General features: G+C 43.3%; 2 protein-coding genes across 2 annotated transcripts in view; one reads left to right on the top strand and one right to left on the bottom strand.

Annotated features, from left to right (window-relative positions):
• LOC139286513 (NLR family CARD domain-containing protein 3-like) overlaps nucleotides 1–25,891 on the top strand; it is a 103,932-nt gene that overhangs the window by 52,774 nt on the left and 25,267 nt on the right. Inside the window, 1 exon segment of the mRNA XM_070907334.1 lies at nucleotides 22,538–22,687. Within this exon segment, the coding sequence (XP_070763435.1) occupies nucleotides 22,538–22,687 (150 nt within the window).
• On the bottom strand, nucleotides 371–20,704 carry LOC139286514 (NLR family CARD domain-containing protein 3-like). The gene is given in 7 exon segments (XM_070907335.1): nucleotides 371–2,220; nucleotides 2,436–2,667; nucleotides 3,066–3,195; nucleotides 3,816–3,935; nucleotides 5,153–5,302; nucleotides 5,575–5,784; nucleotides 20,643–20,704. Coding segments are annotated over 5 exon segments (2,463 nt in total). The 5' UTR covers nucleotides 5,284–5,302; nucleotides 5,575–5,784; nucleotides 20,643–20,704.

Genomic DNA, 25,891 nt, shown 5'->3' with positions numbered 1-25,891 from the left:
AAATAAAGTAAATTAAAAAAGGCTAAAATGGCAGCTTGGGGGTCTCCTTGTGGCTTCGGGGGCCCTAAGCAACTGCATAATCCGCACATAGCAAGAGACGGCACTGGTTGTGATCAAATGCTGTTGTGATGAAACCTCAACCACAACCTCATTCATAGAAGAAAAAACTGTAAAATGAAAAACTGAATTTTTTTGCACTCAACATTTGAAACAGCTCAGGAGCATCTGTGACAAAATACAACGATAAATATTTTTTGCAATGAACATGCAGAACGTCATTTTAAGAATAACTAGAATTGTATAGTGTGTGTATATCTGAAGAACTAACCTGCTAATCTACACTGATTTATAATGTTAATCACATCTGGACTTACAGAGCCTTTCTGCAGTTCCTCACAGCTGGAATCAGTCTCCGTCGTCCCTCCACTGACGTGTTGTACTCATTCAGGACCAACTCGTCCAGAACCTCCTCTGATATCTGCAGCATGTAGGCCAGAGCTGAGCAGTGGATCTCAGAGAGTTCCTTCTCTGATCTGTTCTTTGACTTCAGGAACTGTTGGATCTCCTGATGTACTGACTGGTCGTTCATCTCCATCAGACAGTGGAAGATGTTGATGCTTCTGTCAGGAGAGATATCATCACTGTTCATGTCCTTCAGGCTGCTGATGGCTCTCTGGATGCTTCTTGAACTGCTCTTTGTCCGACCCAGCAGGCCTCCTAATAGTCTCTGGTTGGACTCCAGAGTGAGGCCATGAAGGAAGCGGACAAACAGGTCCAGGTGGCCATTTTGACTTTTAAGGGATTTCTCCATGGCGCTCCTCAGGAAGACATCCAGGTTATCATCGTATCCAAAAACCTTAGAAATCCTCTTGAGAGGAGACTTTGATTTTGAGTCCCTGTATTTGTAGTCTTTTAGAAAAGCCTCCAGTACCTCTGCGTTGCTGTTGGCGTAGCAGTGGAACATGTAGACGGCAGCCAGAAACTCCTGAACGCTCAGATGAACAAAGCAGTAGACTGTTTTCTGGAAGATCACACACTCTCTTTTGAAGATCTCTGTACACACTCCTGAGTACACCAAGGCCTCCGTGACATCAAGACCGCACTGCTCCAGGTCTTCTTGGTAGAACATGATGTTTCCTTTCTCCAGATGTTCAAACGCCAGCCTCCCCAGCTTCAGAAGAACCTCCCTGTCAGCCTCCTTCAGCTCCTGCGGACTCCTCCCACGTCCCTCATCATACTTCTGCTTCTTCCTCTTTGTCTGAACCAGCAGGAAGTGTGAGTACATGTCAGTCAGGGTCTTGGGCAGCTCTCCTCTCTGGTCGGTAGTCAACATGTGGTCCAGGACGGTAGCAGTGATCCAGCAGAAGACTGGGATTAGACACATGATGTGGAGGCTCCTGGATGTCTTGACGTGTGAGATGATTCTGCCGGACAGCTCTTCATCACTGGATCTCCTCCTGAAGTACTCCTCCTTCTGGGCGTCAGTGAAGCCTCGTACTTCTGTCACCCTGTCGACACATGTCGGAGGGATCTGATTGGCTGCTGCAGGTCGGGAAGTTATCCAGACGAGAGCCGAGGGAAGCAGGTTCCCCTTGATGAGGTTTGTCAACAGAACGTTGACTGAGGACTTCTGTGTGACATCAGACACAACCTCGTCGTTGTGGAAATCCAATGAACGTCTGCTTTCATCCAGGCCGTCAAAGATGAACAAAGGTTTACAGACAGCGAGCTTCTCAGCTGTGACCTTCTGTAATGTTGGATGGAAAACATGGAGCAGCGTGAGAAGACTGTACCGCTCATCTCTGATCAAGTTCAGCTCCCTGAACGAAAGCAGAACCACCAGACTGACATCTTGGTTTTCCGAGCCCTCTGCCCAGTCCAGAGTGAACTTCTGCACTGAGAAGGTTTTCCCAACGCCAGCGACGCCGTTGGTCAGAACCACTCTGATGTGTCTCTGTTGGCCAGGTAAGGCTTTGAAGATGTCGTGGCACTTGATTGGAGCGTCATGGAGGGTCTCCATCCTGGAAGCCGTCTCAAGCTGCCTCACCTCATGTTGGGTATTAACCTCTTCACTCTGTCCCTCTGTGATGTAGAGCTCCGTGTAGATCTTGTTGAGGAGGGTTCCACTTCCTGCTTCATCACTTCCTTCAGTCACACGTTCACATCTCCTCCTCAGAATGATCTTATGTTCACCTAAAACCTCCTGCAGACCACGATCTCCTGGAAGAGAAGAAAAATGTGAGGCTAAAGAAAAAGATTTTGAGAATCTGGTGATTATATTCATGACCAACATTAAAACAATACAAAAAAATAAAGAAAGGGTTTTAAATTCTGTGAGTTGTGGAAAGAGCTTTCATGTCTCTGCTGTACAACACAGCAAATCTCAATCCTGTTTTCAGACACGATGACATCAGCAGACAGATGTCCAGTCTTACTTTGTACAGTGCTGGTCTGACTGGTTGTTTGCGGTCCAGCTCTTGTTCTGGATCTTTCTCCACACTGGGGACAGGAGGAGTCTCCTGATGAACCAGACTGCTCCCAGTATGAGGTGACGCACTGTCGGCAGAACCGGTGTCCACAGCTGGTAGACACCGGATCCTTCAGGACGTCCTGACACAAGGCACAGCAGGACAGCTGCTCCTCCACAGAAACACCACGTTTCTTCTTCTCTCTGTAAAGACATTTCTTTGTAACTAAAATGTCACTCTGTCAGCTGTCTTGCTGCCATAAACATGTTTCAGCGCCCGTCAATTGATTTTCTAAACATGTATTTCTCTCCGTCTCTGCTGCTTTCTCTGCATTCTTCGATACACATCTTTACTGTGACTTCTACTTGAAGGCGCAGATAAATCCTTAATAAATAAGTGTCATCTCCAACATGGGGGGCTGGTGTTGACATGCCTGAATCCGCCAACGGCTAACTGTGGAAATCAAGCTTGTGAATGTTCTTCAATATTCTCAAAGATTGAGATTGATAAGGAAATAACATGAGCATGCACTGCTTTAAAGTTTAATGAATCTGGCCGCTGGTATCTGTTTCCTTCAGGTCAGTTTACAGAAGAAACAGTCTCTCACTTTGTGTCTGAGGGTCCAGGGTCATTACTGAAGTGTGGAGGATGATCTTTGGACCAGTCACTCTTCATAGACAGACAGCTGGATGCTGGAGACTCTGCTCTCTGTCTGTGGTACTGACCTCTGCAAACAGCAAAATGTTTGTATTAATATTATTCAGCATAAATCACTGATGAAGTCTCTGCCTGTGACCCCTACACTGCCAATGCTCAATTGCCTAACAAAAGTAAACTACTGAGAGTGTGTTCATGGTAATGAAGGAACATGTCACCCAGTGCAGCAGTGTGGCTCATTGAGGTGTTTGTATGGTGTGTTTCCTGACTCATTATACCTCACCTTTGTTGCCAATCCAAACACTATTGCTCAGTTTCTACAGTTAACCTTTGACATCCGCGACTCATCATTAAGGCTGTAAAATTACCTGCAAAATGTGTTCAATCTCTGTTAGACCCAAATTGATCAACTTTAACTTAAACACTGTTTGTTTCTTCTGCGGCTGTTTTTCTCCTCCACCACGGCCCTTTAATTGCTGATCTCTTTAAATCTCAAAGAGGTTAAAATACGTAAAAGGAAAACAGTCAAAATGTTCATTGTTAAGTATCAATACACTGAAATGCCAGAGGAACCGGGAAGAACTTAACGTTTGAAGAACCACGGCAGCTGTAACAGGCCGGACCTCAACACACTAAATGTGGTTCTAGCCGACAGTTTGGAGGTTCAAAGGTATGAAGCAGTTCTCTCACTTTGTGGTTGAGGGTCCAGGGTCATTACTGAAGTGTGGAGGATGATCTTTGGACCAGTCACTCTTCATAGACAGACAGCTGGATGCTGGAGACTCTGCTCTCTGTCTGTGGTACTGACCTCTGCAAACAGCAAAATGTTTGTATTCATATTATTCAGTATAAATCACTGATAAAGTCTCTGCCTGTGACCCCTACACTGCCAGTGTCCATTTGCCTAACAATAGCATCCTGTATCCTCGACCTCAGCTCGACTGTGTCAACATCTGGATCCCAACCTGTTAGCAATCCTCCCCCCCCCGATGCCCTGGGAAAAATGAAATGGAAACAAAACAAATGGCTGCTGATGTGTCTGCACTTTTTGCCTATATTGCTTCTTTCCTTGACTTCAGGTTCATTACACACAAGGAGGCCTATTGTGAGTGAGGAAAACACCACATCCTGCTGCCGGCTTCATTTCACCATGACGTTGTTTAACTGACAAAGACACAGTTTGGCGTAGTTGCATTTGTATCCTATTATTCTACATTTTTGTTATTGACAATAAAGTCCATGAAAAGACCAAAACCAACAGAGTGTTAGTACGTCTCTCAATGCTCGCTGACTTCCCTACCCTACCGAAGATAAATTCTCACAAATACATAGTTTCATTTTAAAAAGGCTCAATCATTTCCTGAAACAGCTGCTCACTGTAGTTTTTAATCAAACAAACAGGAGGAAATAGTGCATTTGTTGGGGACTATTTTCAGCGGCGGAGTAATCCACATTTGGTGCTCTAATGAGTATTTGGGGCAGCAGCATGGTGTGTGTGGGACTGAGTCAAAGTAAACTACTGAGAGTGTGTTCATGGTAATGAAGGAACATGTCACCCAGTGCAGCAGTGTGGCTCATTGAGGTGTTTGTATGGTGTGTTTCCTGACTCATTATACCTCACCTTTGTTGCAAATCCAAACACTATTGCTCAGTTTCTACAGTTAACCTTTGACATCCGCGACTCATCATTAAGGCTGTAAAATTACCTGCAAAATGTGTTCAATCTCTGTTAGACCCAAATTTATCAACTTTAACTTAAACACTGTTTGTTTCTTCTGCGGCTGTTTTTCTCCTCCACCACGGCCCTTTGATTGCTGATCTCTTTAAATCTCAAAGAGGTTAAAATATGTAAAAGGAAACAGTGAAAATGTTCATTATTAAGTATCAATACACTGAAATGCCAGAGGAACCGGGAAGAACTTAACGTTTGAAGAACCACGGCAGCTGTAACAGGCCGGACCTCAACACACTAAATGTGGTTCTAGCCGACAGTTTGGAGGTTCAAAGGTATGAAGCAGTTCTCTCACTTTGTGTCTGAGGGTCCAGGGTCATTACTGAAGTCTGGAGGATGATCTTTGGACCAGTCACTCTTCATAGACAGACAGCTGGATGCTGGAGACTCTGCTCTGTCCTCCTCTTCCTCCACACAAACACTCATCTTCTGGACTTCAGTCGCTCTGAGAGGTAAAACAGTGACATGACTGTGAGCTCAGAACACAAGAATCAAGACAAACAAGTCTGTTCAAGAGTCACAAACAAGACTGAGACAACAGGAAGTAACACACACACACACACGCACACACACACAGTATATGTGCCACCCTGGACATTTTAGTGGCTAACATTATGAACAGAATTATTATTATGTCAGATCCCCCCCCATCATTAGTTATTCTTTTTAGTATCTTTTAAAATGCCTTGAGTCACTTCCAAACAGTGGAAATCTCACCTCCTTTACCTGCAGGGCGATATTCACTTTTGCCACTAGATGGCGGCAGCGGCTTTGGTACGTGAGTGACTGGCCGTAAATCCTTGTTGAGAATAAGGAAGTCAGCGCAGTCGCAACAGTGGACAGTCAGGATAACAGCAGAAGAAGCCGTGATTTATCCAAAGCTGTCTTCTTCTGGTTGTATTTCAGTACAGTAAAGTACTCTGGCACCTGGATGGACGTTTTCATCATTCAGTGTGTCACATATACAGTAAAATAAAAGCAGGCAGCTCTCCACCTGTCACTTCTCTTGAAATCTGGGCTTGTTTTCTTGGGTTACAGCAGGTTTAATGCGTTTAATGACCAAGGCACGTTTTAACCGTTTGTGTTTTGATGCATTTGACTCAGACAGAAACCGGAAACAGGCCGTTTTTTCGTTGTTTTAAATTTTGGACAAAAAACACAAATTCAGCAGGATTTCTTGTTTTCTGTTTTTGCTGACAAAACAAAGTTACCACTCAATGTTTCGTTTTCTTTGGTGGGTGGGCCTTCAGCGCTCCCTTGCTTCTGATTGGCTAGTGTGCTCTATCAATTGTGTTTGCGCTGTTTTCTTCAAAATAAAGGTTCTACCTCTTTGCCTTTAGACAGTGCAGTGTCAACACAAAAACAGATATATTGCGAAACATAAACAGACAGAAAGACAGACAGACAGGGCTGCGTTACGATCACAGACCACATTTGTGTTGGTGGCTATCATTCAATTTTATTTATATATCGCCAAATCATAAAAGACATTATCCTAGGGCACTTTTCATACAGAGCAGGTCTCGACCAGACTCTTCGTAATATTATTTACAGAGACCCAAGAGTTCCCAGTTGGGCTGAGAGAGAAATAGAGAGTGGAGAACATAAAGTAGCACAATGCAAGTTCCACAAAGAGATATAGAGTAATGGTAATAATATTAATTTATGATGCCCTTCAGCCTTTAATAATTGACTATAATTGAATAACAATTTAGTATTATGCTTTTACTGACAGGTGCCGCAGATAATTTTGTTTTATGACCTACAATGACTAGAACAAAAAAAAAAATCACAGAAAATGTTCTGTTGGTGCTGCAGCGTTTTACTGTGTTGCATGTTCATGTGCGGCTGAGTGACCATAACGCATCATGTATGTTTCGAAAATGAAAGTGCTTTAGTAAGTTTTAAAGTCTGTTCTTAATAATCAGGAAGAACAGCGGCATAGAACCGACAGCGGACACGTCAAAGGCAGTTACAAGAAATGACCAGCAGGTGTCGCGCTGTGAGAGCCTCCTGTGTGCACAGATGTGGCTGGACAGATTTTCCATTTCCACGTCTTTATTTTAAAAGCCTGTTTGATGCTCAGTGTTCAGTGTTGATGGTAACTTGTGAATGAATTAAAATACTGTTTGAATATGTGTCAATTGTATATTTAAACAAGTGTTTAAACACAGGCAAACATACAGATACGCATCAGGTAAGTTATGCATGGACAGCAGCTACAGACATAATTGTGCTAAATGATAATATATGGGCTACAAAGCTCCAATGCCCCGTTTTTTCTGACTCAGCGATTTGGCAAAGTACAGATGTAGTCAGTCTGCTTGAGTCGACATGACAACTACGAGCTTCTCACAGCGCGACACCTGCTGGTCATTTCTTGTAACTACCTTTGACGTGCCTGCTGTCGGTTCTCTGCCGTTCTTCTTCCTGATCATTAACAACAGACTGTACTCTCCACAGCACATCCTGAGGAAAACTTACGGAAGTGCATTCATTTTCAGGATAGACATGACCATTACCATCACTCTATGTGGACCCCCCCTCTCTTTCTCTCTGTCTGTTAAAGGTAGTTTTTCCTTACCGCCCTCGCCAAGTGCTTGCTCATGGTGGGAACTGTTGGGTCTGTGTAATAATGTTGTAGAGATTGATGTGTATTATTTGATACTAATCATAAAAGTAGTCTTTTCATAAAATGGTATGTAGTACAAAGTTGTCACGTATGCAATGTTCCAGGTAAATAACTAGCAGATGTTGGGGCCCCATACTGATAAGATTCATTATTGTTTGGGTGTCTCCCTTGGAATGTGGGAGTTATGCGATAGAGGTCTCTTTTCCTTGACCCCTAGACTGCTGTCCAAATAACTTGTATATCATAGGTTTTGGGGTACTGAGAGACCCTAGGGAAATATAAGTTTATAGATTCATGAGTTATAGTAGGACCCTATGTATGCCTAAATGTATAAAGGACGAGGTTGAACAGTGTTCGAGGCAGCAGTACTGATTCGGCTACGGGTGCTGTACAGGTCAAGATGCGCATGCCTGTTGATCCTGATCTTTGATGCAAATAAAGAATATTATGTGAAAAGTCAGTATCAGCGGAGTTTCCTTCCATCATCGAATCATCGCCTACATCTGGGGAATGAAGAAGAAATTGACAATAGAACATGGCGTCACGAACAGGATCTGCTGCATCCGAATTGACAGCTTAACCCACGAACTACCACATCAAGACGCCAGGTGAGGCTGGTTCGTTTGGTTAAAACTGTTGGTTGCACTAATAAGAAGAATCTGTGTTGATGTAGTGGTGTGTTGATGGTGAAAGTGAGACTCCGTCTAAATTAATGTAATACTAAGGATGTAAAAGATAGAAATAAGAAAAGTGAAAAGAGAGATGAGAAAAACATAAGGGAATAAGTTCAAGCGCTGGGGGTGTGTTTGAGAGCTGATGTGTGTGTGCTGCAGGATTTTTGTTGCTGGACGGTCCGTCTCTGTCTGTGTGTGTATGTTGTGTGGGGTATGGCAGTGTGTGTGTGAGGCTGTGGACTGTTAATGTGTACTTGATATATATGTAGTAGAATTTTTAGTAGACATATAGGTTGTGATTGGCTGCAGGAGATTAACAATTCATAAGGCAAGATATTTTTGTTGATCCAGTGTTAAAAAACCAATGAGCTCTTTTCGAAGGGACTTTATAATGTGATAAAAACATGAGCCCAAAAAGGAGGACATTTATAATTATATAAGAGAATGAGACCATTAAGGGACATTAATAGTTTGATAATATAATGAGCCTCTTTGGGACATTTTATAATAATAATAATAATAATAATAATAGTAACATATGAGCCTTTGCTAGGTCTGAAGACCGGCAGGGACAGTTTGTTTGCATAACCACTAGACAATTAAAACAGGAAAGAAAATCTCCTGATAAAGAGTATTAAAATGTGTTCTTCTGTGGTTGGTGGATTGCGCAGAAAGTAGAGGAGAAGATTGGATGGTTAAAGGATAAATTCTGTATTTCGGCTGTTGATTGGGAAGATGTGGTTCTGGCTTTTGGGTGTACCTCGTCTTTGTGCTTCATACACTGAGTTAATTTTTCTTGAGGAGAGTTGGGCCGGATGTTCGCTCCCCGGCAGTCAGTGTAAATTGGAAGTCTTTGTTACTTTCAAGAGGCGGAGAAAAGAGTGGTGTCTCATTTTTGAAGGCGGCTCCTTCTAAAAAGAAGAGAGCAGTGAGTGAGCCCCCCCACTTTTTTCTTTTTCTCTCTCTGTGTAAAACAGAAAGAGAAAAGGTACAGAGAACTAGAGGACACGCCAGATTGAAATTATATTAAAATACTTATTCTTTAAATTGAGATTTAGTGTTGCGCTGAAGTGTTGAAATAATTTGGCAATTTAAGATTTTGTTTTTGGACCACTAAACCTTTGGTTTCCTTTGAGGTTGGCAAATTCAGTAGTTTTTTCTGGATTGTTTTTGATAATAAGGTGCTTCATAAATATACTTTTAATTTGGTTTTGATATAATACGAGAGTACAGGGAAGCCATCACAATGTCAAAGATGGACACTAAAATTATGAAAGCAATTACCCCTGTTGATGTAGTACAGAAGAATAATCCTCTTGTCAAAGGTGTTTCAGAAATGTCGAAAAAATGGAGCAAGCGTTGGCTGGACATTGATCAACCCTGGCCAGTGGAAGGCACTCTTAACCCAGATGTGATTAAAGCAATGCAAGTGCTGGTGGCTACTTATAAAGTAGGTCAAAATAAAGGTAAGAAGGGACAAAAACGTAAGGACAAGAGACAGACCGAGCTTGGCATTTTGCAGTTTGAGAGTGAGGGACAGAAAGTAGTAAAAGCCGCAAAGGAAAGGAGAGAAAGAACGGAAGAAGAAATAGGGAAAAATGTGAAGGAAACAGAAAAGTTAATGGCAAAGGTCAATGCTCCCTTCTCACATACTGTCTCAGTAAAGAAGCCCCCACCTTATGAGGAAAAGGTGCAGCTCACTGATGTGTATCCTCAGCTCCCAGTGATCAGCCAGGAGGGCAATTACCACATCAAAGATGAAGATGAGCGAATAATCGAAATGGGAAAAGCCAAAACAACCATAAAAATGTATCCGACCTCCAAATCCAAGAAGAAGAAGACACACCGGAGAGATTTGAGTAGACTGAGGTTCAAAAGGATGGAGTTGGGAGATGAGAGTCAGAATGACTCGGATGAGGCCATTGGGGGATACAGCCAAACAGTCAAAAAGATGTTGACTAAAGCAGAAGAAAGAGGATGTAGATCAGTCAGGAGTCCAGAGGAGAGTGACACGGATGAGAGCGAAGATGGACCCAGTGATGAAGACTTGGAGGATGAGGGTCTTTTCCCTACAGAATCCAGTACTGGGAAAGAAGATGAGAGACAACAGGTCCTAAGAGAGGTTGAGAACACTCTGGGCAGATGTCAATTGGACCTGGAAGAATCTGTCAGCACAGAGCGCCGACAGGCATTGAAGAAGCAGATACAGGACCTGCGGGCAACAGGAAGAGAATTGCGAAAGAGAATAGTTCAAAAAGCAGACTCTTCAAAATACGCACTACGCCCAAGGAAGGAAAGGGATTTGGATAAGATGTGTCCAGTGGTCATTCGAGGTAGGAATCTGGAGTATAAGCCCTGGCAAAATACAGATATGTCTGACATTCTTGGAAAATTACCTACTCTTCAAGATGGAGCACATCCTTGGATCGCTAAGCTGGAAGAAGTTTTGGTGGGAACACAGCCTGCCATGGGAGACATTAAGAGACTTCTGGCCAGTCTCCTTGGGATCCCAACTATGCAAGAGATTCTGCAAAATGCAGGACTTGATCGATATATGGGGACTGCAGTAAATGATCCGGAGTTGTTTGCTGCCAGTAGAGGTCAATTTTGGAGAGCATTGAGAGACATGTTCCCAACAAATGTACATCCTGACAATATTCTCATTGAGCCATTGGGTCCACAAGAAAACCCGAGGGCTTACGTGTCAAGGGTTCATCAAGTTTGGAGAAATATAACAGGGAATGATCCGGATTTGAATCGGATGGAGCAATCAATTTTGCGAGTTAAGCTACAGAAAGGGCTGCCCCTGCCAGTGAGGAGCAAACTGGCCAAGGTGGTTGGACTTGGAAGCATGACAAGAGGTGTCTACATGGATCATATAACACACCAAGTGGAACTATATCGGAAAAAGGAGCAAGACCAGAAAGAACAGGACCAGGAGACTCTCAGAAAACTTAATCAAATACAATTGGTAGATAACAAAAAGAAGGACAAAAACCAAGCCGTGGTTATGCAGAGTCAGTCCCAGCCAAATCAACCACCACAAACTCAGCCAGGACAGATCCAATTTCAACCACCACAGTCATCATTTGTGACTCCCGTCGCTCCCTTTTCACAATCAGGTTTCGGCCAGTCACAATTGTGGAGAGGAAGAGGACAAGGAAATCAAGGAAGAGGAAGAGGAGGATATTTTAATCCCAATTTTCAACAGTCGACTGAAGGATGTTATAATTGTGGACAGATGGACCACTTTGCTCGTGAATGCTATAGGTCAAGAGGAGGCTTCAGAGGAGGCTTCAGAGGATGCTACAGAGGAGGATTCAGAGGACAACCATGTCTACCCAGGGGACCGGTAAACCCTTATAGGGGTCCGGAACCAGAATTCTAGGGGTGCCCAGAAAACTTGCAAGGGAGGTGTCAGCTGGTAGTGTCAGGGCCGGAGCAAGATCCAATCGTAAAGGTGAAAATAAATGATCAACCATTAGAAATGATGGCAGATAGTGGAGCTGCTTTCACCTGTATTCGGCCTAAAGACGCTATACATCTCCCCATGTCTGGCCAATTGATACGGACAATCGGGTTTGAGGGTGTGAAACAGCTGGTTCCTCTCACAAAACCAATTGAGCTCCGCTGTAAAAATCAGAAGATTACAATACCTATATTGGTGTCAGAAAATACGCCAATTGCACTCTTGGGAAGAGATGCTTTGTGCAGATTAAAGTGTACGATACGATGCACACCAGACGGCTGTCTGGTGGAAATGCCAAGTGAAACTTATGACCAGTTATTGATGACAACAGAGACTGAGGCTTCTGAAGCCTATTGGATTGGAAATCTTAGTCCAGAACTACTGGAGCCGGTCAAGTTGTGGGAAGAATTCATCATAGCAAACATGCCTGATGCAAGACTTCCTGAGTGTCCACTACATTGCACTCTTAAGTATTTTAAGAGTGCTGCTGAATCAAATCCAGCAGAGTGGTTAAGTCAACAACCAGAACAAGTGCAGCTCGTTTCGGGTTGCAATGAAGATAAGCAGTAATGATTATCTTGACAAAGAGCATAATATCAAAAAAGTGTTCCACATGTGTCTTTGAGAATGGCTGAAGGATATGAACAAAAACATATAGGGACAATGATGACAGATGCGGAGAAAGCCATTTTTAAACCGATAAAGGAAAATCTTACTATCTGGAGAAGTGAAGATCAGCGATTTATAAAGATTATGATCTCAGCTCAAGGACAAGGGCAACCACAGACGGTGCAGATGACACATGAGTCAATCTTCAGTGCAAAATCAGACTCAGATGGTATGAGAGAGGAGATGCTGCGACAAGTTCCAGAATGTTTGTGGTCAAAGCACAGTACTGATATTGGACTTGTGAAGTCAGCCCAACCAGTGAAAGTTGAACTTCGACCAGGAACCAAACCACCTTGGAAAAGCCAATACCCACTGAAAGAGGAGGCAATTGAAGGGATTGGAGAACAAATTGAAGGACTGTTGCAAGCAGATGTTTTGACGATAACTTCAAACCCTCAGAGCAACACACCTTTATTGCCGGTAAAGAAGCCAGATGAGTCCTATCGTATGGTACATGACTTAAGAGCAGTAAATGAAGTGGTTGCTGATTTTCCAGCAGATGTGCCGGATCCACATACCTTGTTAGCTCAAATTCCCCCAGACGCTACACATTTCACAGTGTTAGATCTGTGTGGAGCATTTTTTAGTGTTCCACTAAGCGCAGAAAGTCGAGGTTTGTTTGGCTTTACATATAAGGGACAGTCTTATGAGTACAAGAGATTGCCACAAGGATTCAAACATAGTCCTCACATTTTCAACAAAGTGTTGAAAGATGATTTGGCGGGGATAGATCAGATCTTGCAAAATAGTACTGTTGGTCAGTATGTTGATGACATCATCATCTGCTCGCCAGGTAAAGAAACATGTCATGAGGACTCAGTTAAGTTGTTGCAGATATTGGCAGAAAAGGGACACAAGGCCTCCCAGAAGAAGCTGCAATACTGCCAGGAGAAAGTGATTTATTTGGGTCAAAACATAACACAAGGACGTAGAAGCATCTCTGACAAACATTTGGAGGCCATCCAAAGGGCTCCAAAGCCTAGGACAGTCAGAGAGATGATGACATTTCTTGGCATTGCTGGTTATTCTTCAGCATGGGTAGAGGATTATGCCAGTCTAACAGGGCCTTTGAGGGCCATGATCAAAGCTACTGGAAATACCCAACTTCATTGTAACCTGACCTGGACCCAGGAGGGTCTTGTGGCATTTGAGACCTTGAAGCAAAGGTTGCAGACGGCACCAGCACTAGCATTGCCAGACTATTCTAAGAACTTTTTGCTGTATGTGTCTACATCCACTGGGGGTAGCTATGCATGTGCAGTTCTTTGTCAGCCAACGGGTACGGGGACAAGTCCTCAGCCCATTTCTCATTACTCCACTGCTTATTCAGAAGCAGAGTTGGGGTTACCACTGTGCTACAGAGCAATGGTGGGAGTTCATTTGATGTATGACAAAGCGTCAGCTGTGACTATGGGTTATCCTGTGACAATTCTTACCCATCACAGTCTCAGAAATCTTTTAAATTAGGGCAAATATACATTGACAATGCCTAGGCTCAGAGACTATCATAGACTCTTGGAACAGGAAGATGTTACCCTGGCAAGATGTGCCACAATAAATCCTGCTGAAAATTTGCCAACTCCAGAGGATGGGGAGCCACACGATTGTGTTCTAGAAGCAGAGAAATACTCAAGACTCAGGTCAGATTTGCAAGCTCTTCCATTGCAAGAGGCAGATCTGGAGTATTGGACTGATGGGTCCTGCTATCGAGTAGGAGACACATTGAGTGCTGGCTATGCTGTAGTGAAAGCACAAGGAACTGAACTGGTTGTTGAGAAAGCAGAAGTAATACCACAGCCTGCATCGGCACAACTTGCTGAGCTAGTGGGGCTGACAGAAGCATGTTTGTTGGCAGAAGGAAAACGGGTGACAATATATACAGATTCTGCTTATGCGCATAATGTGTGTCACTTGTTTGGAGCAGTGTGGAGAAATCGAGGATTTAAGAAAACGGATGGTTCTCCTATGCAGCATCATGCTCAGATAATGAAGTTGTTGCATGCTATGATGAAGCCTAAAGAAATAGCAATAGCTAAGTGTGCTGCGCATAAAAAAGACATGTCAAGGGTCACACTCGGTAATAAAGCAGCAGATGAGGCTGCAAAAGCAGTCACAGGAGCAGATAAATTGGGCAAGGTCTTTCTGGTCACTCATGAGGTGGACTTGGAAGATAAAATTACACTCAGAGATGTGGTTTCAATGCAGGAAGCTGCCTCTAGGATAGATAAACAATTGTGGCAAGATCGAGGAGCCACCCAAGATTCCACTGGTCTGTGGCGAAACCATGAAGGATTGATGGTAGCACCACCAGACCTACTAGGTTTGATGATTCAAGAAGCACATGGGCTAGCTCATGTCTCAAGGGGGGAAGTAAGGAGAAAGATAACGAAAGAGTATGGTTTTTGGGCACCTTATTTGCTTGAACAAATTGATTATGTCATAGGCAGATGCACTATCTGTTTAAAAAATAATGTTCTGAGAGGTTTGACAGTCCCTCCTGGTCACATTCCAACTCCGATAGGTCCCATGCGTGAGTTGGTTGTGGATTTTGTTGACATGATAAAACCAATTGAAGGCAAAAGATACATGCTTGTTGTAGTGGATAGATTTTCACGATGGCCTGAGGCTTGTCCTACCAAGCGGAAGGATGCTCAGTCTGTTGCTAAGTTCTTGTGTCGTGAGGTTATAAGTAGATGGGGACTTCCAGATCGTATATCCTCAGATAATGGTAAAGAGTTTGTGGATAAAACGGTAAGATTGATTCTACAGAAATTGGGAATTAAACAGCGTCTAGGAGCTGTTTACCATCCGCAAAGCCAAGGAGCTTGTGAAAAAATGAATGGTGTGTTGAAAAATCGCATTGTTAAGATATGCCAACACACGGGTCTAAATTGGGTAGCGGCGCTTCCATTGGCATTAATGGCTTGCCGTTCGAGTGAGCTCCGTGATTTGCACATGACACCCCATGAGTTGGCCACAGGTCGACGAATGCCAACACCTTGTTTACGCACCAGTGGAAAAGGTCCAAGTTTGGCCCTCTTGGAAGACGAAATGCGAACGTATGTTCAGTATATGGCTGCTTTACATAAGAAAATATCCACATATGTTTCTGACAGGCAAAAGCAGGAGGAGGTGCAAAAGAGGCTAGATGAGCAAAAGAGGAACACAGTGCAGCCCGGAGACAAGGTGTTCGTGAAGGTGTTTAGAAGAAAGTGGTTTAACGAACGCCGCCAAGGACCATTTGAAGTTGTTCGCAGTACTGGAACTGCAGTGCAGGTTAGAGGGTCTCCGACTTGGTATCATTTATCGCATTGTGTTAAAGCACCAAAGGATGTTGACGGCTCAAGAGAGCCAGGAGAAGCAGAGGTTCATGAGGACCTCCAAGGTCAAAATCCGGATGGAGAAATTGACCATGTTGTGGACAGTCATGTTGGTGTTGATTACACTCCTAATGATGCCAGAGATGACTTATCAGTCAACGAGCAGGAAAGAAGATTTGGTGACATTGTGTTGCAACATGTCCCAGAAACAACAGGGCCTACTGCCCTGCGGAATGGCTTGTCAGAGATTCCAGAGGGCTGCAATACCTGACCTGGAAAATACACAGACCCAGCCAGGCCAAAAAGTCCAAGGCCCGTGCGGAGCAGGGTTAAACCGAAACGTTACGAGGACTAGAGTTGAGGTGGCCTTAGGAAAGTCAGTTCAGCTCCCCTGTCAGTGTACAGGAGAAAATAGCGGACAAGGGAAATATTGAGTACAGTGGGAAGATCCCCACGCAAGAGTCATTGATTTATCAGCAAAGTCACCAATTGGAAGATATGTGTTAATTAATGATAAAAGAAGATTGAAGGTTGAAGGAGACTGTAGTATTTATCTACGAGGGTCTCAGTTGGATGATCAAGGTGACTATAAATGTTCTTACTATGACCTACAAGCTGAGAGTGCGACATCAGAGATAGCCTGCAAAACTTAGTGGTGATAGATAAGAGTAAGATCGCAGAGTCTCAAGTGATTAAGAACGCAAAAGAACAGACAACCATAACATCAACTCTTCCGTCAAAGACTATGAAAACGACACAAACGTCCACTTCTTTAGTTTTAAATGTTACTGATGCTAAGAATGTTTCATATTTAACTACAGTTTCAAGAACTACTAGTAGTATTAATATATCAACTCCGGCTATTACTCTAGCTACAATTTTGCTCGGAACAAATGTTACAGCTATGGTGGTGACAACTTCTATTCCTGAAGCATCCGGACATGTTACAAGTAAAATAGTGAAAACAGATACCTCTACAAGTAACATGACTATCATATCTCCAATGTATACAAAATTTCAGAACGTGACACTGACAACGGATATGACATTAAAAACATCTATGACATCTGCGACATCGAAGTTTGGATTGGAGTAATATTAGTAAGGAATTTGGAAATCATGAATTAACTGTTGAAAAGAATGATACAAAGTCATCTGAAACAGTTCAGCTGACTATGGCGGAAGTAGACAATGATGATTTAGATTCTGATTGGTCACCAGAAGACATGACTGAATGTTATCATGCACTACAGAAGCGTGAAGTTAAGTGGAAAGCATTTGGATTTGATTCTTCAATGTTGTGAATATCAGACCCATGGGCAAGTAGAAACTTATGGTTTCAGCAATTGACTCATTCTGTAAGATTAGCTACTAACATGAATTGTCCATGTATAGTGAAAGTTCCAGCTCCAGGCACATGGCCTTCAATTTTAGAGACGGTACCAGAACCGTTGAATATGGTTTGTCAAAGTAATGCATTATCATGGTTGCTTTATAAGCAACGAGCATCAGCAGATCCTCTGATGGCTTTGTCAAAGAATCTGTTTAGACCTCGACGTAATTGTTCTTGGTTGAATGATCTACCTTATGTGAATTTGCTCGATCAGCATGAAAATATTATGACAGCAGTCCCTGAAGCAATGGAAGTGACACCTGTCAAGGCCATGACTTGTTTTTGTTCAAACGATACCCATAACGGGGCTGGAATGTTTGTGGGGATATCAGAGTGTGATAAGTATGGGATGCAATTTGGATTTCATGATCAAGCAGTAGTTAATGAGATATATACAGTAACTTTTCATGCATCTCACCATAAATTGAGTAGAACGTTAAGTGTACAAAGTCAAGCTTTGCCAGTTAATGTGACTATTGGAAGTTTTAAGGATATTTGGTGGATTTGTGGTGATAAAGCATTTATATTTCTACCATATGGGTGGACTGGATGTTGTTATATGGCAATGTTGAAACTTCCCTATGAAGTTTTCTTTGTCCAACAGGGACAGGGTCCTGATGGGGACCAACCTAATGACGTTTCTGGAAATAGGAGGAAGAGAGATTTGGCACAGTTTCATAATCTGGAGTCCTATCATTGGAGGATAAGTTTAGCTGAGAAATGGGGTATAGGTTTGTTGCCATGGTATGGGGTAACATTCTTGGCTGATCATATTGATAATATCACCTACACCCTACAAGGTTTTGCAAATGAGACTATAAGAGGGTTTGACTACCTGTCAAATACTCAAAGAAGTCATAGGTTAACATTGTTGAAGCATGACATGGCTCTTGATTATATTCTGGCCAAACAAGGTGGCCTATGTGTGGCTTTAAACTTAACAGGGGATGCCTGTTACACTTTGATTCCTGACAGCTCTGACAACATAACTAGTGTCATAGATGCGTTAAAGCACATTAGAGATGCGTTTGGTGCATCAGGAGGAGCTGGATGGTCAGCTAATGCTTGGTTGCAAGATAAATTAGGACCCATGGGAGCTGTATTGGTTCAAATTCTGGTGGCTCTTGTTTTGTCACTGTGTGTGATGTTTTGTTTTTGTACGTTGTTGTTGACTTTCGCAAAGGCTATGATACTGAGATGGGTAGGAGTGGTAATGCCGGCAGATAATGCCCAGATGCCACTGCTACGAAGAGATAACTTAGGTGAGGATGAGGAGGAAGTAGTGGCAGACGACATAGTGGATCAATATCCAGTTTTGGTTGTTTAACTTTGAAGTAGTCATAGCGACATTTATCTTTTAGGATTATTTTAGGATTTTTATCATTAGTGTTGACATATTAGTTTTTATTTGACTTTCTTTGGTTGGTGTATTCTGTATTATGTTTTGATCGTTGGAGTTACAGGTAGTGAGATTACTTGGGATGAATAAGTTTACATTCCAAATTGGATTTGGAATGGTAAAGGGGGGAAATAGAAAATTGAATTGTAACATTTGTAAAATTTCTCTACATTCCATTATACATTTCATAAATATGCCATCATTTTGACAATAGGATTATGAACTGAACATTGTGAAAATAGGAAAACAAGGTGAATTAATTGCAAACTACTATACTGCATCTGATGTTTTTGCAAAGATATTGGCTGGTGTTTTCTCTTTTCCCAGGACAATAATGGGGAGAGCAATGTGAAGGTGGAAGCTTGTCCAGGGATCCCCACAGTCTCCATGGACTCAAACACTCACACATGGATATTGAAAATGGACAAGGGGACCCTGAACAAGGATACTGTAACAATAAAATTGATAAATCTTATTCAGCACACTATGGGGACTATATTCAATTGTTTAGTATGTTAGTATAGTTTTTTATATTCATACGTTATTGCGTTTTGTTTATTAATTTGTAACCTGTGTTAGTAATAGCTACGTTATATGTCCTTATATACATCATTACAGGGGACATTGAAGTAGAACAATTAGTTTAGTCAACAATTGATCTTGTTCAATTAAAGGTGTTCTTGACTTTTATATAATTACATGAGTGATAATCAAGTGTGTATAACATGGGGTATAAGACCGAGGAAAAGAAAATGTTTTTGGGGTTTATTCATTTTAATTGTTTTGAGTAGAATGTTTTCTGTTATGTTGTGGATACCTTAGGATCTCAGCTTTTTGTTTTGTTTCGGCGGTTAGGGATAGTAATGTTAGGTAGGGAAAGGTCCACTGGAAGGTGCGATGGGTCGACCAGCCTGACTTAGGACATTTTAAATTTTTTTCTGAGTATTTTTAGAACCCTTATTTCTTAATTATCTTGGAGTGCCTGATCGGTGGTTGCCTTGGGCAGAGGGACCGTGAGAGAGTTTTCCTGTCTCGATTGTTTGATGGATATTAAAGGAAAGATGGCTGCCAGACAGGTTTTTCGCTCTCATACTCCGCAAATTTACCAAATTTCAAAATTTGCTATACTACAAAATTCATATATCACTGAGGCTATGCTGTGGATGGAAGGGATTTCATGAGTATTCTGTGTGTGTCATTAGATGACACTTACGTGGCTAATTGCAAATATGACTCTTATTTTTCATGTATTGCGGGACTTAAAAAGTCCCGAGGGGGGAAATATGATGTGTATTATTTGATACTAATCATAAAAGTAATCTTTTCATAAAATGGTATGTAGTACAAAGTTGTCACGTATGCAATGTTCCAGGTAAATAACTAGCAGATGTTGGGGCCCCATACTGGTAAGATTCATTATTGTTTGGGTGTCTCCCTTGGAATGTGGGAGTTATGCGATAGAGGTCTCTTTTCCTTGACCCCTAGACTGCTGTCCAAATAACTTGTATATCATAGGTTTTGGGGTACTGAGAGACCCTAGGGAAATATAAGTTTATAGATTCATGAGTTATAGTAGGACCCTATGTATGCCTAAATGTATAAAGGACGAGGTTGAACAGTGTTCGAGGCAGCAGTACTGATTCGGCTACGGGTGCTGTACAGGTCAAGATGCGCATGCCTGTTGATCCTGATCTTTGATGCAAATAAAGAATATTATGTGAAAAGTCAGTATCAGCGGAGTCTCCTTCCGTCATCGAATCATCGCCTACATCTGGGGAATGAAGAAGAAATTGACAACAAGATTCTGGTCTAGACCTGCTCTATACGAAAAGTGTCCTGAGGTCCTCCTTCTGTTGTGATTTGGGACTCTATAAATGAAATTGACTCATAGCCACCAATACAAGACTGGTCTGTGATCGTAACGTAGCCCTGTCTGTCTGTCTGTCTGTCTGTTTCGCAATATATCTGCACTGTCTCAAGACAAACAGGTAGAACCATCATTTTGAAGGGTACAGAGCACACTAGCCAATCAGAAGCCAGGGAGCTCTGAAGGCCCACCCACCAATGAAAACGAAACATTGAGTGGTAACTTTGTTTTGTCAGTAAGAACAGAAAACAAGAAATACAGCTGTATTTATGTTTTTTTGTCAAAAAATAATTCTCCACAGGGAGAAAACGGACTCAGAGACTTTGACAGTGAAATAATGAAAGTGTTGGATCAACACTCACCCTGCCTCAGCCTTCACTTTTCCTCCTTCCTCCCGACTGTCGACTCAGAATGGAGTTTGAACTGACACTGGACACTTTCACCCTCCCTGTCCTCATGTACCTGGATCACCTGGTCCATGTGGTTCCTCCCCTCTCATTTACAGGAAATCAGCTTTATCTACGCTGTGTGTGTGTGTGTGTGTGTGTGTGTGGACATGTATTACTCATGTTGTAGGGACATAAATGTGTTTACACAGTCACATTGTGGGGACTAGTGACAAGTCCCCATAATGTAAGTCACAAAATTCTAGGGTGAAGACTTGGTTTCAGGTCAGGTTTAGATAAGTAGGGGTTATAGTTAGGCTTAGGGTTAGTCTCCAGGAAATGAATGTATTTGAATGCAATGTCCTCTGAAGTGAAAGAAACTGAAAGAGCGAGGACATATGTCATTTCCAGCAACCTGGACTTGGACATACAGTCTTGAAAACTTGGGAAACTGGTCAAAAACTTTTATTATTTTGCAACCAGATGTTCAGAAGAGTCTTTGCGGACCCTGGAAATATTGATTAATTGATTATAATTGAATAATAATGCATTATTATGCGCACATTTGTTTTATGGCCTACAATCACAATAAAAAATGTTTTTAATATCAAATGAACGCGCTGACTTTCGTTTTCAAATGTTCTGCAGGTGCCTGGATTATAAAGTCATGCTGCAGCGTTTCACTGTGTTGCCTGTTCATGTGCAGCTGAGTGACCAGAAGGCATCATGTCTGTTCTGAAAATGAATGCACTTCCGTAAGTTTTCCTCAGGATGTGCTGAGGACAGTGAAGTCTGTTGTTAATGATCAGGAAGAAGAACGGCAGAGAACCGACCGCAGGAACGTCAAAGGTAGTTACAAAGAAGGACCGAGGTACAGAGAGACCTCACCTGAGATCTGGTTCAACACAGAACACTGAACTTGAACACATCCAACATACTAAACTTGAGCTGCTGTCCTCTTTAGGGCAGGGACCTTAAAAAGACACTGCACTGTCTCAAGGCAAAGAGGTAGAACTTTTATTTTGAAGAATACAGCGCAAACATCATTGACAAGGCCACTAGCCAATCAGAAGCAAGTGAGCGCTGAAGACCCACCCACCAAAGAAAACGAAACATTGAGTGGTAACTTTGTTTTGTCAGTGAAAACAGAAAACAAGAAATCCTGCTGAATTTGTTTTTTGTTCTTTGTCAAAATTAAAAAAAAGACATTTAAAAACGGCCTGTTTCCGGTTTCTGTCTGAGTCAAATGCATCAAAACACAAACGGTTAAAACGTGCCTTGGTCATTAAACGCATTAAACCTGCTGTAACCCAAGAAAACAAGCCCAGATTTCAAGAGAAGTGACAGGTGGAGAGCTGCCTGCTTTTATTTTACTGTATATGTGACACACTGAATGATGAAAACGTCCATCCAGGTGCCAGAGTACTTTACTGTACTGAAATACAACCAGAAGAAGACAGCTTTGGATAAATCACGGCTTCTTCTGCTGTTATCCTGACTGTCCGCTGTTGCGACTGCGCTGACTTCCTTATTCTCAACAAGGATTTACGGCCAGTCACTCACGTACCAAAGCCGCTGCCGCCATCTAGTGGCAAAAGTGAATATCGCCCTGCAGGTAAAGGAGGTGAGATTTCCACTGTTTGGAAGTGACTCAAGGCATTTTAAAAGATACTAAAAAGAATAACTAATGATGGGGGGGGGATCTGACATAAAAATAAGTGTGTGTGTGTGTGTGTGTGTGTGTGTGTGTGTGTGTGTGTGTGTGTGTTACTTCCTGTTGTCTCAGTCTTGTTTGTGACTCTTGAACAGACTTGTTTGTCTTGATTCTTGTGTTCTGAGCTCACAGTCAGTGTCACTGTTTTACCTCTCAGAGCGACTGAAGTCCAGAAGATGAGTGTTTGTGTGGAGGAAGAGGAGGACAGAGCAGAGTCTCCAGCATCCAGCTGTCTATCTATGAAGAGTGACTGGTCCAAAGATCATCCTCCACACTTCAGTAATGACCCTGGACCCTCAACCACAAAGTGAGAGAACTGCTTCATACCTTTGAACCTCCAAACTGTCGGCTAGAACCACATTTAGTGTGTTGAGGTCCGGCCTGTTACAGCTGCCGTGGTTCTTCAAACGTTAAGTTCTTCCCGGTTCCTCTGGCATTTCAGTGTATTGATACTTAACAATGAACATTTTGACTGTTTTCCTTTTACATATTTTAACCTCTTTGAGATTTAAAGAGATCAGCAATCAAAGGGCCGTGGTGGAGGAGAAAAACAGCCGCAGAAGAAACAAACAGTGTTTAAGTTAAAGTTGATCAATTTGGGTCTAACAGAGATTGAACACATTTTGCAGGTGATTTTACAGCCTTAATGATGAGTCGCGGATGTCAAAGGTTAACTGTAGAAACTGAGCAATAGTGTTTGGATTTGCAACAAAGGTGAGGTATAATGAGTCAGGAAACACACCATACAAACACCTCAATGAGCCACACTGCTGCACTGGGTGACATGTTCCTTCATTACCATGAACACACTCTCAGTAGTTTACTTTGACTCAGTCCCACACACACCATGCTGCTGCCAAAATACTCATTAGAGCACCAAATGTGGATTACTCCGCCGCTGAAAATAGTCCCCAACAAATGCACTATTTCCTCCTGTTTGTTTGATTAAAAACTACAGTGAGCAGCTGTTTCGGGAAATGATTGAGCCTTTTTAAAATGAAACTATGTATTTGTGAGAATTTATCTTCGGTAGGGTAGGGAAGTCAGCGAGCATTGAGAGACGTACTAACACACTGTTGGTTTTGGTCTTTTCATGGACTTTATTGTCAATAACAAAAATGTAGAGTAATAGGATACAAATGCAACTACGCCAAACTGTGTCTTTGTCAGTTAAACAACGTCATGGTGAAATGAAGCCGGCAGCAGGATGTGGTGTTTTCCTCACTCACAATAGGCCTCCTTGTGTGTAATGAACCTGAAGTCAAGGAAAGAAGCAATATAGGCAAAAAGTGCAGACACATCAGCAGCCATTTGTTTTGTTTCCATTTCATTTTTCCCAGGGCATCAGGGGGGGAGGATTGCTAACAGGTTGGGATCCAGATGTTGACACAGTCGAGCTGAGGTCGAGGATACAGGATGCTTCTTCCAAGATGGCGCCGCGGATGGCTGCCTCGGTCTGTTGGAGCGCATTGTTTTGCCTTGTTTTGGTTCACGGAGCTCTTTCACCAGAGAAGAGCTCATGAACATCAGGGGAACATCTCCAGTGGATTTGTTTCCCGAATTTCTTGCACCTTTAACTGTTTTATGGGACATTCTGGTCAAAGGTGCTCTCACCTTTGCAGCTCTACGTCGACGTAGAGGGAAACGTGCCGGTGCGCTCGTGCGTCTTCGCCGGCGAGGACAACGCACACCGCTACCCGGAATATTTCTCTCTAACGTGCGCTCACTGGGGAATAAGATGGAGGAACTCCAGCTGCTGATGAGGAGAAACAAGGACTTTTATTCATCTGCTGTTCTGTGCTTCACGGAGACATGGCTGGGGGAAAGAACTCCCGACGCGGCGCTGCAGCTGGACGGATTCCAGCTTCTCCGAGCGGACCGCGACGCGCACCTCTCCGGCAAAACAAAGGGTGGAGGTATTTGTTTCTACATCAACAGCAGCTGGTGTAGCGACGTGACAGTGATCCGACGGCATTGCTCTCCTTCCCTGGAAACCTTTTTCATAAACTGTAAACCCTACTACTCCCCCCGTGAGTTCGCTTCATTCATTCTGGTCGGTTTGTGTGTCCACCGGAGGCCAACGTGCAGGACGCACAGCGCGCACTCGCCGATCAGATACTGGAAACGGAGCGGACCAACCCGGACTCCTTAGTTATTGTCCTCGGTGACATTAACAAAGGTAATCTCAGACACGAACTCCCAAAATACAAACAGTTTATTAAATGCCCCACCAGGGAGGGGAACACTCTGGATCACTGTTACACCACAGTCAGTAACGCTTTTCACGCCGTCACCCGCGCTGCACTGGGACACTCCGACCACGACATGGTCCACCTGATTCCCACACACAGGCAGAAATTAAAACTTTCTAAGCCTGTTGTGAGAACTTCGAAGAAGTGGACCAGTGAAGCTGCAGAGGACCTGAAGGCGTGTTTGGACTGTACTGACTGGGATGTTTTCAGGACTGCTACCAACAGTCTGGATGAGTACACAGAGGCTGTGACGTCATATATCAGCTTCTGTGAGGACTGCTGTGTACCAACTCGGACCAGGGTGAGTTACAACAACGACAAACCCTGGTTCACAGCAAGACTGCGACAGCTGAGGCTGGAAAAGGAAGAGGCGTTTAAGAGTGGCAACAGAGCAGAGTTTAAGGAAGCCGAGTACAAGTTTAGCAAGGCGGTGAGGGAAGCTAAACGACTGTACTCAGAGAGACTACAAGACCAGTTCTCCTCCAACGACTCTGCTTCTGTGTGGAGGGGGCTCAGGCAGATCACCAACTACAAGCCAAGAGCCCCCAACTCTGCTAACGACCGACGCCTCGCCAACAGCCTCAACGACTTCTACTGTCGCTTTGAAAGACAATGGGACAGTCCTGACACCATCCCCCACACCATCACCCACCAGCTCCAGCCCAACAGCCCCAACCCCCTCATCACACCTGGGGCTGAACTCTCACACCTCCTACCACCACAGCTGCCCCCCACAGCGCCCCCCACTCCTCCAGCATCGACACCTCTGTCTGTCCTTGAAAGAGATGTGAACAGGCTCTTCAAGAGACAAAACCCGCGTAAAGCTGCTGGACCAGACTCCATCTCCCCATCCTGCCTGAAGCGCTGCGCCGATCAGCTGTCTCCGGTGTTCACGGACATCTTCAACACCTCACTGGAGACATGCCACGTGCCAGCCTGCTTCAAGGCCTCCACCATCATCCCCGTCCCCAAAAAACCAGGGCCCACAGGATTAAATGACTACAGACCCGTCGCCCTGACCTCTGTGGTCATGAAATCATTTGAACGCCTGGTCCTGTCCCACCTCAAATCCATCACAGACTCTCTACTGGACCCCCTGCAGTTCGCCTACAGAGCCAACAGGTCTGTAGATGACGCCGTCAACCTGGCTCTACACTTCATCCTCCAGCACCTGGACTCTGCAGGATCCTATGCCAGGATCCTGTTTGTGGACTTCAGCTCTGCCTTCAACACGATCGTCCCGGCTCTTCTTCAGGACA

The sequence above is a fragment of the Enoplosus armatus genome, chromosome 6, assembly GCF_043641665.1.
Source record: "Enoplosus armatus isolate fEnoArm2 chromosome 6, fEnoArm2.hap1, whole genome shotgun sequence".
NCBI classification, from domain to species: Eukaryota; Metazoa; Chordata; class Actinopteri; order Centrarchiformes; family Enoplosidae; genus Enoplosus; species Enoplosus armatus.
This window is presented reverse-complemented; position numbering and strand designations above follow the sequence as displayed.